This window comes from Thunnus albacares, chromosome 1 (assembly GCF_914725855.1).
Source record: "Thunnus albacares chromosome 1, fThuAlb1.1, whole genome shotgun sequence".
Classification (NCBI taxonomy): domain Eukaryota; kingdom Metazoa; phylum Chordata; class Actinopteri; order Scombriformes; family Scombridae; genus Thunnus; species Thunnus albacares.
Window position 1 is genome coordinate 17556100 of NC_058106.1, and position 15204 is coordinate 17571303.

The window sequence follows — 15204 nt, forward strand, 5'->3', positions numbered from 1 at the left end:
ATAAATGAATGAATAGATCACTGAACACATACTCAATCCATAAAGTTTTAGGTTGTAATGTTAGGAGCACAAAGAGAGTGCACCATCTGTGTACTGAATGAAGAGCGACTACTGCACCAAACACATCATGCCACCCTACAAAAAACTAATAGGATCACTAAATCACTGAACAAAAACTTAATATCAATGGTAAATATGATGCTGGTTGCCTCCATCCCATTAATTGACCTGTTAGTAGTATACAATGGTTAAGTCAAGACCAGAAAAATCAGATAGTTACATAAAAAAAAAAAGAATGGATGTGTGGTGCATACTGTCGCTGCAGTTTTTATACATACATGCCTTTATGACATAATATGTAGGGGTTTTTTTTGTTTTTTTTTAACAAGGCACACAGATTGTCCATTTATTATAAATTTATTTTAATAAATTCATTAGTTTTCCTGACAGTTAAAAGAAAAAGGAAAATACAAGACAAATTCTCCCCATTTGTAAAGTGCAATATTAAACATAATTATACGGATAAAATCTTGACCAAAACCTTTAACAGCAACGCTATGAACTTCATCATAAGATTATCAGAAAAGTGCTAAATATATAAAGTTTAACAATATAATGTTCAAAATATGACTTGTATTTAATATGCAAATACAGCATTTAAATCCATCGGAAGGATGGGCTTTGTAGATCCCTGAGAGCAGTAAGTATCAACAAGGAGTTGAAATATACATTTTCTTAAACAATTGAAAATGTTCTGGATCCAGCACATTAATGTAATTTATAAGAAAAACTGATTGTGACACAGACACGTACTCGAAAAGAACAATCACTAGATTACACTGATTTTTCTGTAAACTTTCTGACAGTTATGTGATTTGTATCTTCTCTGAGTCATCACTGATTGAAATTATTGAGCTTTTAATGTATTTTGTTTTAAGCTCCTCTAAATAATCGACAGTGGGATGTAGCATAAAATCACAGATTGTCCTCTTGCCAGAATGGAGTGAAAAGGTTTTGTACTTGAAACCAGCAACAGTTTTCCTGGCTGAACCTGATTCTGCTACTGCCTCTGTCAGTCATAGGCCGAGTGTTTGACTGTCATGTTCAAGTCAAGGCAGCTGCATTTACATCTCTGAGGGTTTAACAATCTGCACATCCTACAACATCCTCTATCCATATAAATGAGATTAGAATAAAAACAACATTAGTAAAACAAAGTGAAACAGTCTTAAGGGCAAGTACATACAAATAAATAATTGATGTGTTTTTTCATTAAATCACTCCTACCTGAGATCACGTTCAGAAAAAAACTCAGCTCACATCTTAATAATTCATCATTTTTGATTTGTCAGACAAAGTTTCTTAGATCTCTTACAACTGATTTCCCTTGTGCCATTTGGCCTCCCCAGCTATATAACACTCAGTCCTCGCTAATGGGGCAAAACATCTGCTGCAGAATAACTAAAGATTTTATGGTTTCCTTTGAACTCAAGATTAAGACATTGTCAAAGACTGTCTGACAGGCTGCCATCATTAAAATGCATTTAGTGTGATTTAGAAAAAGAATTATTTGATGGTCATTTGCAAATCCTTGGTGAATGAAATAGCCCTGAGGTGGTAAACAATCTATTGGATGGTTGCCGCTGGTGATGTCAATGCGTGCTTGCTGCTGGGTTTCATTGGTTGTAACTGGTTGTTACAGATTACAGGTCTTCACTGGTAATGGAAAGTCCCCTGGCGGCGGGGTTCCCCAGAGTTAAGCCCTCATCATCATCGTCATCCTAGACAACAGACAGGGGCACACACACAGAAAATGATCTCATGGGCTGCATTGACAAGAAAATAAACACACTGTCCCTGACTACATTGTCAATAGAATGAGGATGTGTGTAGCTTTATGAGTTAATTGTTCTCTGGCCATCTTCGTTGCATATAGTTTTTGTTCTACGCAACACACATTTAGATTACTGAAATACAAAATAAAACACAGAGTCAGACCCTTTTGAAAAGCTGCTTAGTGACAGAAGATTTGAGCTATGTTAAATATACAACTACAGCTTGGCAACAGCGACAAATGTTATCTTAATGTCTTAACTATACCCAGGTTATTAAAAAATACACCCACCAAGCACTTTATTAGGAACACCTGTGCAATTTATTGCAATCCAATACAGCTCTGCCATAAATTCAACTTTTACAAAGTTTATACATATTCAGTTTTTGTTGACATTGTCAAAAAGGTGATAATTCTACTTTATATTTATTATTGAAGTCCTAGTGGGCGGAGGTGGTGTACTGGAGCGCATTATACGCAAAGTGTTCCTAATATTTTGTTTTTTTCTATCTATCTATCTATCTATCTATCTATCTTAGTGAAACAGCGCCCTCTGGAGTGCAACATGTATTAAGTAAACGTCAATCAACTTGAGGGTTTTAATTGCGCAGGTAACGTTAAACGGTAAGTTCAAAGTTAAAGTTGGCGTCTCTTGATGAGTTAAACTTCACGCTACTGGAAAAGTGCGTGCATAGTGAAGAGTCTGGTTTGAAAGAACCGTAAAGAGAAACCACTGCGGCTTTTTTCAACACAAATTAAACCTTACATAGCTACAAACGTCATTCCGGTCATGCTAATGATGCCGTGGTTTTGCGGGACTTCCTAGCTAACGTTAGCCGTTGAAAATGACTGAGGGGAGAAACTAATGGGAGGCCGAGCGACCCCCCCAAAAAACTGGATTTGTTCCTGGGTAGAAGAAGAAGACGAAGTGAGCACAGCACAGGCAGGACATTAGCTCACTTCTAATACAGGTGAGTGAGTCAAACACACCCCTCCTCTGTCTGCCTATTCCTTGGCTTTCATGGTGGCAAGTGGCCAGCCGTGTCTGTCTAACATAAACTTTACTGTACACTCAGCCGTTGTTGTTGTTGTGGTTATATTTCTTGTAATAGGTAAACTATAATGAGCCATGTTTGCCTGAGTGTTTGTGTGAAATTATAGTCAGGGATAGTCGAGTTTGTCCATTCAATGCAAAGACAATAAATGCAGAGAGTCTGGTGGGGCTTGGAAGAAATTAGAAATTCCCAAATTTTGCATTTATTCGCATTCATTTTTGTCATTTTTTTTGTTGTCAAGTCTCCTTTTTAGCTGTGCGTGATTTGTGGTTTAGAACTGGTAGACAGTTTTCATCCTGTCTTTTCTTTAAAGTTGTGAGTGAAGAGAAATCAGCTTAAACAATAAATTTGCCAAGGATTACATGTATATGCCTGAAATTGGAGCTTTCTGTTTTGTGATGGTGGGAAGCTGAGTGGGATCTTGCTGCTCATTTAATGTTTTAGGTGGCTTACACGTCCTTAACTTAAAGGACCAGTGTGTCAGATTTAGGGGGGTCTATTGGCAGAAATATTAGCAGAAATTAAATATAATATTCATAAATATGTTTTAATAAGTATATAATCACATGAAAGTAAGAATTGTCGTGTTTTAGTTACCTTAGAATTTTATATCTACATTGGGAGCAAGTCCTCTTCCACGGAGGCCACCATGTTACACCGCCATGTTTCTACAGTAGCCCAGAATGGACAAACCAAACACTAGCTCTAGAGAGGGCCTTTCGCATTTTTCACGAGTTTAATGGCCACCATAGGTTCTACTACATGCTTGGAAGGGGAGAGGTAGGGGTATTCAGTTGGTTGCAGTCTGCAACTTCACTGCTAGATGCCACTAAGTTTTTAATCGATTAAAGTTAAATTCTGTAAAAGTCATTATAGTCATTATCATTATTCAATTCAGCCTCCATACGTTCATTCTGAGAAGATGGAAAAATGGAGTGTGTCAGTCATATATCTGTATGATATGTGCTTTATTGTAATAGAAAAATAATACTGTTGTCCAAACTGCATCCTGCAGCTTAAGGAAATAGAATATGTGGTTCGAGCACTTCAAATCTTAAGTGCAGATACAGTCACTCTATGTCACTTGGCTTACATTTTTTTATTGACACATCACTAAAGGACTGCATTTGGGATTCGCAAATCTCACGGGAGATTATATATTGTGAACACTGTCTGTATCAATTAATATTTAAATGTATATTCTGTTGTGAATATAGCATATGTGAATCCTGTCAGAGACCATGGAGTATTTGTGTGCCAGTTGTGTTGGCCTGATTTTTGATGTATTCCAAATGTTGACATGATAGCCTGTTTAGTGAAAGTTGTCATAGTGTTTGTGTGTCTCAAGTAGCTGTCATTTTGTATTAGTATTTGATAGTGAAATGTAGATTTTGCTTTTTCTGTTTTTATGATGACAAGTCCAACAATTTTATGTTGAAGGGCCCAAGTGGCATTGTGTCTGCATATAATCTGCGAGTTTTGTACCTGACAAGGATTTCAATTACAGTAAAAAAACAAATTCCCTGCAGTTTAATGTGTGTATATACATATGTGTGTGTGTGTGTCGTTACTTACATCGTCTCTCTGCCTGTAGTCTTTCTCTGTACTGCGATAGGACACCACATGGATCAGAGTGTAGATCCTGCAAACAGGGAGGCACGAAGATGAAATACGAGTAGAAAATGTGGATATATGAAAATGAGAAAGAAATAGATGCACAATAGTTCCAAGAACAATGCTCAGGACATATTATTATAACTCTCCGTTTCCATATATAAGACAGGAATTTATTAAACAAAACTTTTCTGTCTACAACGGGAGAAAATATTTGGTACCTGCTACTGAATCAAACCCGCAGTATCTGAAAGTTATTACATTTCCCTGCTTGATTTTCAAGGTCATTCTGTGAGTTAGATATAGTCTTTATTGTCCCGCAGGAAATTTTCACACCTATACATATTCCACACAGAAGCGTACAGATAGCCATGCCGCAAACATACTGACACACATAAATACATAACATTCATTCCCCCGCCTGTATCCTAACATACTGTATATACATGTATCTGCACACACATCCGTGTCTGTGTTGTCAGATACATGTATCTGCTATGTGATAGCAGTGAAGCTGTCGAATACAAGTCTCATTTCATAGCTGGAAAAAAAAAGTGAAAAAACTGAATGTGAAGTGGGTATGTGACACATAAACAAGTGTGTGTGTGTTTGTACCTGTGATATAACATGGCCAGGAACTGGACGATGAGAAGAACAGCAAAAGACAACAGGAACATCAAACTGAGTGGTTCCACCTGTCAACACAACAGTAGATGTGGTGATTACATTTTGCAGGAGTTACAGCAGTAACTGATAGACATTTGTAGTGTGTCATATAGATTTAATAGTCCTCCTTTAACTATCTCTGTCTCTGCAGCACGTTGAGTGTCTGTGTGTTTGTCCCAACCTTGAGATATTCTCCAGATTCAGTTCCGTTTGGATAGAATTTAGGGATCTTGATGCTGATGACGTCATTTCCAATGGCCTGCAGGAAGAAGGTAGCTACCACCCACAGCACGTTGATGATGAAATAGAGGAAAACCGCCTGTGGGGAGGAAGGAAAAGCAAACACTGTTTCTGAATTCTTCATATTACAAAATGGACAGAAATTTGAACTGAGATGATGGTCCCTGAAAGATATAAAATCTCCCATGATTCTTTGCTTCTTGTTGTTCCCATTCAAAGCATTCCTTTGCTTGAAAAGCCCTTGTTTTTTGAGTTGTTTAATAACCAACAAAGCTCACATTTAAATTCTGTTTAGAGTGAGTTATAAGTTGGATGGTGGCTATTATCAGATGATGTTTGCTTATCACAGATACAGTATAATTATAGTCATCATCGCACAGTCTGTCCTCCAGGGAGAACTTACACATAACAGTTTGGATGTAGTTCTGATGGATGTAAAAATGTCCCCATGTGATTCAAATCACATAGGGTACAGAAGTAGTTAAACTCATCATAAAAGTTTGATATGTGAAGTTCAGGTTTGTTAGTTTATGATTTGGATTTTGTGAAGAACGAGAGGCATTCCTCCAAACTCTGGCCCAGTCTAGATGATTCAGTTTTTATTCCATATTGCCATTATTGCTAATGGGGTCTGTGTATGATCTAACATAGTGGTATGAATTAAAGAGACATGTCCTTTAGTTAATCCTGATCGTTTCTAAAATAAATCCATTATTGGATGAGTAATAGGTTGCTTGTCACTCAGAATACTTGCAGCCTGTATGGCAGAGCATAATTGTAAATTTAGAAAAAAGAAGTAAGATGACAATTTGTATGTTTCCCTCAAATCCTTAAAGCCTCTTAAAGTAGTATCATTCATAATGTCTCCTAAGAGATGTATACCTGAATTATACCATTGAGGTGGGATAAAATATTGTCCTCCAGATTTATAAAGTATTGGTGTGTTAGCGTGCCAGTTAGATTTCCAAATCTTTTCTATTTTCTGCAAATTTTGAATTGCATCAGCTGTTATTAGACCATACTTCAGTCCACATTTTCTAACATTCAATGGAACTGGGGCCAGCAAATACCTCTTGATATTCAGTCATGGTGTTGAAGTGTTTCCATTAAACAAATTTATTAAGAGACGAAAGTTGAGAGCCTGGAGATACAATTTAAAATGTATTTTGTTCCAATATCTTGGAGGTAAGATATAACTTACTCTACTCTAGGAAGCACGTTCATTTTGATTTTTGATATTCTGTCTGATAGGAAAATGGGTAAATTTATGTCATCTTTCCAAATCAAGTTTTATCATATTGAGAGTACTACTATAGTTCTTAGAATTTCTAAAGATGCAAATACATTTATTCCTAAGTATTTAAAGTGAGAGACTACTGGGATATTAAAATTTGCACATACGTCTTTAGTTATAGGGTAATAGAGGTTTTGTTTGCAAGTGGCTTGACTAACAGACTGAATGACCGTCACGATTAGTTGACAGATTTTATGTTTGATTCACTTGTCTTTTGTCTATTCCCTCTGTAGCTACTTACCAGTATATAATAATGTTTTAATAAACAATTTGAAAATAGTCAGTCCTAATACAATACAATACAATGAATGGAGGAAGGCCATCTCTGACATATGCGGAGGGCGATGGCGGAGAGGAGCATGCTAACCAAACTGGTGAGCATTCTAAACAACACCTCCCATCTCCTCCATGACAGGCTTGTTACACAGAAGAGCACCTTCAGCAACAGACTGATCTCCCCCAAATGTTCCACTGAGCGAAACAGAAGGTAATTTCTGCCGGTGGCCATCAACCTTACAACTTCTCCCGTCTGCCACAACATGGGATTAGGCTGATACTTCTGCCCTATGCTTCCTCCTTCTCATATAACTGATAACTGGTTAAGAACTGCACTATAAAATTATTATTATCGTTCTGCACAATGTATAATAATTAAAATGTTTCTATTACACATTGCACACCGTATAATAGTGATAATTCTACTATCATTTTATTTTTTGTCATATTTCATGATATACTATGTATTGCACAATGGATAAAAACTATTTTTATCTATCTCACTACCCTCATTTTATTATATACTATACACATAATACTGCACAATGTGTAGTAATAACCTTTTCTATTTTACTATTTCTTTTATTTTATTCAGTTGTTGTGTGTGATGTGTGCTGGACAGTCCTGTTGTGACTTAAAATTCCTTAGAGATTAATAAATTATTCTTCTTATGAAGATGCACACTTCATGTGAGCCAAAATTGAGGCCACACACACACACACACACATTTGCACAAACAGTAAATGCAGATAACTGACCTTGTTGCGCAGTGACTTTAGTTCTCTCGTGACGTCCTCCTGATGTGCTTTAGTGTCAACAATAGGTTTCAAGTAGCGGTCCAGTAACTTGTTCCAGAAGTCGTGCTCACCCTACACACACACACACACACACACACACACACAATCAAGGTAAAAGAGGAAATAAATGGGCCACTTGTTCAGCTTAATAGCTCCATTTTGCACGTTAGATTTTTTTTCTCTCACCATCACAAAATTAATCATGAAATTGAAAAGAAGAATGTAAATACATTTACATTTCCCCTGTATCTTACCTCATCTAGTTTTGGCACCTGCGGGGCAGTGAGTGTTTTATGGATGGCTACCTTTACTCTCTTTTCTAATCTCTCCACATGACTGGTCTTAAGGATGCGCCGAGCCTGGGAGACAGAAAAAGTCAATTACTCAGTGATTCAATCATGCCTCCTCTGCAAGAGCTTTTAAGTTTGTGTATCTTGAAATTAAACGCCTGGGAAATAGAAGCAGTCAGATATAATATAATTAAAAGAAACATTTTGTTCATAATGCATATGTTATAACAGGTAAAACCAAAATAGCTGAACTAGTGCTGCCGAATCTATCACATATTGTTTTAACACATTATTACTATTTTTAACTAAATCAAGCCCTTGTGTGTTATTACTATCATTATTATTATTACATGTTCTGTCAGTGCATCCTCTAATTCTTCCAGCTGGCTTTGTGTCAGAACATCTTCAGGCCCCACTTCACTTAGCGCTCCATTAAGAGTGTCTGTTAACATTATGACCAGCTCCTCGCACACATCATCTTCAGCTTTGTTGCGGAGTGCATATCTGAGGACAAGAAAAGGACAAGAACAACTGTGATTACATAATAATTCTACAATTCTGATACAACAACGTAACCAACGTAGAGCACAACAAGTGCACAAACATGAATAATGAATAACATACATGCTCATGTAAAGTTTCTTGCTATAGTTCATCTATTTGTTTTCAGTGTCTCAGTTTTTTGTGGACCGGGTCAGTTCTACCGATGTGCCAAGAGTTTGAAAAATTAGACGAGACCCACTAATTGACTTTGCATCTTGGAATTTTTTTTTTTTTTAAATAAACTTGTATGTTTTTCTGTTATGTTTTTGTTTGTGTTTTCATCAACAATATTCATTTTGGTGACACAGATTTGTTTTTCCATGGACTAACAACCAAGAGGAAAGTCACTGTTTTTACTGTCAGGACCTCATATTCCATTGCAAGATGTTATTAACCCAAGTGTTCCTGGATTGAACAGTCCCTGCAAAATTAAGATTATGCTGAGAAAGCCACTGCTACTTCAAGGCATTGAAAAATGAATACAGTTGATGTGAGGTGTGAATGAGTATATACACCAACAACAGGAAAGAAACTAACATTCTATTATACACAAATGTTATATATTATAAGCACTCTAATAGTAAATAAATGTTCTTTTGTCATTTGTCTGCATTTAAAAATAAGATAATTTGCATCCTAAAATGAAGTGGATCGATCATATTGGGCTCTTATATCGTTTATTTTCTGTGCCTTCAGTTGAGCGGGTATGTTTACTCTAAAGATTTGTCCTTTTTCTGTAGTTGCGCTTCGCATGAGACAAACTGGTTTTGAACTGCCCATGCCCTTCTTTATACACACGTCCATGATCGTGTATTGGGCTGTGAGCACTTCCAAAATGTGGTTGACCTACGCTCAACCATGTATGTGAACACCTCCTGTGAAGACCCAACGGTTCACACGCTGTTGCTGCTGATGATCTGCTAAACATGTGGCTCATGCTACGTTTGCACCAAAGATTTGTGCTTTGTCTGTGGTGGCGCTTCACAATCGTCTTGGAACATATGAGACAAACTGGTTTTGAACTGCCTATGGAAGCTCTGTTTTACATGCGTAACTACAGTCATTGTGTATTGTGCGCTTCTAAAACATGGGCGACCTACACTCAACAATGTTCCTGAACGCCTCCTGTGTAGTCACTCGCTGTTGCTGATCTGCTAAACTTGCTGCTAACTCTACGCTTTCTGCCTAGACACGGCGTAAGAGTGTCCATTCTTGACTAAAAGCTCTTGTCTCTGGTCTCTCTTACATGCTCGAGTTGGCAGAGCCCCGAAGCTCCGCCCTGCGGCCCACTGATGGCTGGTTTATTCAAAGTTTATTAATATTGAACGTGTCCAAATTGCACCAAATTTGACACTTGGCAAGTGTATGGCTTTGTTCCTCAGCCATACATCCGCCAAGTGTCAAGTCGATCGGATGGACGGTTCAAGAAATATGCGAAGGACATACAGACGCACAGACAGAGATTCCTTCCTTTAGGAGATAGATTGATATTGTGACAAAAGCCTGGTGTTTACAAAAAATAGCACTTCCCCTGTATAATGTTAACAATTTACCGGATTTGTTCTTGTAAGTTCCTCTTCATGTTGGAACAAGTCAGCTTCTTCAAAAACTCTTCTTTCACCGGTGTCACCCAGTCTGCGTACACACACACACACACACACACACACACACACACACACACACACACACACACACACACACACACACATTGAGTTTGCTCACCATCAACATTATGATAGTATGTTGTACACACTGCACCATCTCTTATATTATTCAGGAAAAGTTAAAGTGCTTCTCACCACTGAGAGGAAGCTCTTCTGTCTCCTCCAGGTTACTGATCATGTTGTCATCATCATCTTCATCATAATCATCGTCAGATATACTTGGTGATATGCTCCTTTTTTCAGCACTGTCAATACTGCACACATACAAACACACATTGTTGTGACTGCTAGTATGTATGGAATTTATGGTTCAACTGTATACATGTTTGTGTCCCTCTACAAGGATAGAGGATAATCTAAGCCTAAAACATGTATTTTCAAAACGAGGATTAAACAAGTGTCCACAAGGTGGAACATGAACTGTACTATGTCTGATTTCAGCATCAAATAGAGAAGTTTGTGTGCATGGTCTCTGCATGAAAGATAACATGACAGATTAAACGGCCGATTGACTTAATAGCAGACCAGATTTCTCATAGATTAACTGAAATATTTAGTGATCAAATAGAATAATGATAAACAGAAGGGAAGAAAGATAAATACCTTCCATTGGATGCAAGGTCAGAACTTCTTTCCTCTCTCCCTTTGTTTTCATCAGTTGGAGGTTTGTTAGCTCTGTCCTCAGCTTCTTCTGTGGTGGTGTCGAGTCTGGCTTTGGGCTCTGGGTTTGAGGCTGCCTGTTCGGTTGTTTCCTGGTTGGTGATTGGAAGTGGAGGGGCTTGCTGTGCAATCGGGCCTGTGATTTGTTGAACAATCAGATTCTCTGTTTCCTGGGTTATCTATAGATGAAGAGGATACACTTAATTCATCCATCCATCAATACATATCCATCCACTGGAAGACAGTCTGTAGATGTTTGTCAACAGTACCTGTATCTTCATGTCCCAGCAGCAGAGTTTACAGGACTTGTCACACAGAGTATTATGGTTCTTCTTCACCTCTCCATCTCCCCTGAAATGCACAAGGAAGGACAATCAGATATGTGGTACACAACATACACACACTAGTATACAGGCAGACACACTCGTTGATTATTGGGGGATGCAAATTGGTGTCAAATAAAATTAATTAAATGAAAATGAAATATTTAATTCCTTAATGGATAAGTGAATAATTGGAGAACAATAGCCTGCTCCCACTGTGACCTGGACTGGATAAGCATCGGAAAATGGATGGATGGATCAATTGATGAATTCATAGATTTGGTTGGCTTAAATTCTACGTGACTACATATCATCATAAAGTCATCATACCCTCTGTCCACCTTTTTTTGCAGTTTGTAACAGCTTTTTAAAACTGTTATGTATTTCAGATATTGGACAGAAGATATTTTTTCTCTTGACTTTGAAGTGTTATCTTTAATTAAGTGCACGATTGTCAGGTTAACTGGGAATTTTTGATATGAACAATTCTCATTTCTACTTTACTTTCTACTTAACTCACAAGTTTCATGTTTTATTCATATCCCATATGTATGTCTGTATTAGCTTATATATGCCATACGATTAGATTTTTTATTAGTGTGTCACATTATGTATGCTTTAAATTTAGGATGTTGATACTCGGGGACACATGTATGTATGTTGAGGTATCCGTGATTACAATGAGGATCATTGGAGTATGCCCATGTTGACTTTAGAGTCCATACTTAAAATTAATGGATTATAGTAACACTTCCACTATCGGCACTGATGCTAGTGGTAAAATACTACATTGACTATTATTATTTCTAATGCTTTTGCTCCTCTGAATGCTACTTTTATTTTAGCACTCTTATCCTCTTATGACAGTTATCTTTGCTTCTTCTACTAACACTGCTAGTGGTGAAACCAGTAGTAAGTTAATCAACAAACAGATTTTCTGAAGATTAATTGATGATTATTTTCTCAAATGTGAGGATTTGCTGTTTCTTTTGTTAATCATTGTAAATCAAAAATTAGGTAATTAAAGGATGAATCAATTAGTTTCACTACTAATAATGATCAGTTCAGTACTTGTTGGATTCCCTTGTGCCCCAGGACACAATGTGCATGTTAACCAGTGAGTAGATGGTCAATAGAAGGTACCCACTGGGGATACAGATGAAATACATCAGACCATAGATAATCATCCCTGGAGGAGAAAATACAATAAAATAAAATGATAACATAACATGACATGACATGACAAATGTGAAAAATGCTTATAATTATCTATTATGACCATACCAAACTCCTCTGGGTGTAACAAAGCTGTCACCAGGTACATGATTGCCATAGAAACCAAAAACAAGCCAGTGGGGGTCAGGAAGGTTCCCTGAATCACCATGTCACCTAAAAGGGGAAGGTGGTGTGTGTGTGTACACATTTGGATGTTTAATAAAAATTTACTGAATCATAATTTTAAGAAAAAAAAACAGTAAAATGAAGTCACAGAGAGTTTTTACCCACCGATGATAGAAAAGAAGGATGCAGTCATGAGGAATGCATAGAGAACACTCATGATGCCAGCGATGGTTATTTGATTATTTGGCTTGGCTACAAAACAGACGATGATGTAGAACACAGGAGGAATGCTTGCAACGATGATGGACAGTGTACCAGTCATTTTGAAGACAAACTGAAAAGCACCTGGCAGGAAAAGACAGAGACAGACAGAGACAAATACATACATGACAGATGCGGGTAAATAGACATGGATGAAGTTAATGATGCAGACTAAACAATGACACTGCTAAAGTCTGTTTTGATTGAGGGCAGTGGTACATTTTAAGAATGCAGTCAGTAGATGACCAGCAGTAATAATGGGGCTAGTATAGCATTAGACTAGATCTGATCATACCTGCTATCATGAGAGTCACAGAGGCCGGTCCAAGGATAGAGGAACCAACAGTGAACATCTGGTAGAAGATATAAAGCCTGGAAATGGAGGTGTTTCTCTTCACAGTCTCTGCACCACTGCAATTTAAATGACAACCACAAAAGAGTTCACATTAGCCTGTAGATATGACTCTGAAACCCAAGAAAATAAAATTAGAATCCAAATTAGAATAAAGGTTACTAAAGTCAAATTGTCATTTTAATGTTTTTAAACCAGTTAAGTGAGAAAGTTCATCGGGCCAGTCAAACAAAGAACCAATAAACTAAATTAACCAAACAAACAATCAAATGGAAACTCTGCTAATAAATTACACTAACCTGTGCAGAAGGTCCAGTGTATTAGCCAGTGTGGAGGGTCCCCATCGTCTCCTCTGGTTGTAGAACTCTTTGAACTCCTGCGGTGAGTTGGTGTATGCATCTGATGCAGCATTGTACTCAACACGCCACCCTTGTTGAAGTAACAAAGTACACAGCCAACGATCCTCCCCTAGAAAAGTATATAAGAGACAAAAGAAATTAGAGATAGATATAAAGTGACTAAGAGTAAAGCTAAAGAGGCCAAACTAGAAGAAGAAAGAACGACTGGTGCATTTGCATGTGTCGGCGTGTGCCAACCTTGGTCATATTGCACATATTCCGAAGCTCTTGTTGCAGTTGTCGTGTATCTCTTCATGACATTATCATCCATTAAGGCCGACCCTCTAAACAGACTGAAACATCCTGGACTGCACAGCACGGAGCCAAACACATGTTCTGCTGTCTTCTGTAGCCAGTGACCCACAGCATACTCAAACTTCTGGTACCACACCATGGGACCTGGGATGGCAGGATGGTGAGCAGAGAGTCACAGAGACAGAGTGATAGAGAAAAAAATAAAATTAAATATGGGGGGATAGGAAGGGAGAAATGACAGATCTTCTTGCAAAAATAGCTGGAATCTAGCCCAGCATACACTGAGTGTAAGGTTGCCAGTCTGTCACACACAGACAGGCATTTTATCAACCCCATTCACAGCTTAAACTCCACAAAGACATGACCAGTGCTGGGAAACCTTAACCTTGATCAAATTAATGCCTTCTGCTATAGAGGCCCAAACTGAATTTCACTGAGCAAATGTGCCATGGATAAACATACAGATTACAGAACAGTTTAACATTTTAAAAAGTTTACTTACCCATTCCAGTAGGATGGATTCTACCACAGGCTGCACCTACATTGTCATACATCCTCAACCTGCCAATCACAATGCATGTTTTAATTACTATGTTTGAACATGTTTTATATTGAATAAACACTGGCCGAATGACAAACAAACTAGCTACATCAATTCCTGTCCACTTAAGTGATTTATATTGAAAACGTGGATTATAGAACAAATCTGTCGGTTGATTAATTTGTCTGCCTAACTAACAACTAACCTGTCTACGAGCAGAATCACAGCTTTAGGTTGGAAGTCAGTGTCTCCGTCCAGAGCCAGGATGTACGTGTTGTCATCTGAGATGAGTCTTCTCTTGTTGTCGCTGTCATATTGGGGCAACATGTAAATCTCGCCATACATTGAGATCAGACTTTCTCTGCATGGGTTATTCTGGCGCTGGACAAAACAGGACAGGTGCACATATTTAAAATATGTTATACACATACAGTCAAAATACTAGACATTTTACACAGATGGCAGAAAAGTCTTACTTGGATCTTCTGAGGGTTCTTGGCGATGTAGCCCTTCCAGCCGAGTAGATAATATAGATACATAATCTAAAAGACAGTCACATACCAAAATGTATGGTGTAAAAATCCATTTAATGGAACATGATACATATAGAAAAGACAATATAATTATAACTACAATATCATTTATAGTAATTCATAGTGGATCTTGCAGTATGTCCAAGTATGCTGACAGATATACTGCAGAATAATGATATATCTGAAGAGACCTTTAATTTACAACATACTTCCCCAGTTTTCATGCTTATAATAAAATACTAACAATAGATTTACTGAAGGAAAAGC

General features: G+C 37.6%; 1 protein-coding gene and 1 long non-coding RNA gene across 2 annotated transcripts in view; one reads left to right on the top strand and one right to left on the bottom strand.

Moving 5' to 3' along the window:
* Window positions 1–427: 427 nt before the first annotated feature.
* chs1 (chitin synthase 1) overlaps window positions 428–15204 on the bottom strand; it is a 28542-nt gene continuing 13765 nt past the window's right edge. The window contains exons 16-35 of the mRNA XM_044347126.1: window positions 14881–14946; window positions 14610–14785; window positions 14366–14424; window positions 13807–14007; window positions 13510–13678; window positions 13154–13269; window positions 12763–12942; window positions 12541–12645; window positions 12328–12445; window positions 11203–11284; window positions 10877–11112; window positions 10409–10527; window positions 10163–10244; window positions 8417–8570; window positions 8031–8135; window positions 7738–7848; window positions 5351–5488; window positions 5119–5198; window positions 4465–4531; window positions 428–1781 (exon numbers count right to left, since the gene is read on the bottom strand). Coding sequence (XP_044203061.1) covers window positions 1704–1781; window positions 4465–4531; window positions 5119–5198; window positions 5351–5488; window positions 7738–7848; window positions 8031–8135; window positions 8417–8570; window positions 10163–10244; window positions 10409–10527; window positions 10877–11112; window positions 11203–11284; window positions 12328–12445; window positions 12541–12645; window positions 12763–12942; window positions 13154–13269; window positions 13510–13678; window positions 13807–14007; window positions 14366–14424; window positions 14610–14785; window positions 14881–14946 — 2442 coding nt within the window. The 3' untranslated portion in view covers window positions 428–1703. The remainder of the gene's footprint in view (window positions 1782–4464; window positions 4532–5118; window positions 5199–5350; window positions 5489–7737; window positions 7849–8030; window positions 8136–8416; window positions 8571–10162; window positions 10245–10408; window positions 10528–10876; window positions 11113–11202; window positions 11285–12327; window positions 12446–12540; window positions 12646–12762; window positions 12943–13153; window positions 13270–13509; window positions 13679–13806; window positions 14008–14365; window positions 14425–14609; window positions 14786–14880; window positions 14947–15204) is intronic.
* The window catches only part of LOC122979577, a 72264-nt gene continuing 59340 nt past the window's right edge, over window positions 2281–15204 (top strand). The window contains exons 1-2 of the long non-coding RNA XR_006402879.1: window positions 2281–2458; window positions 2661–2805. This is a non-coding gene — a long non-coding RNA (uncharacterized LOC122979577). The remainder of the gene's footprint in view (window positions 2459–2660; window positions 2806–15204) is intronic.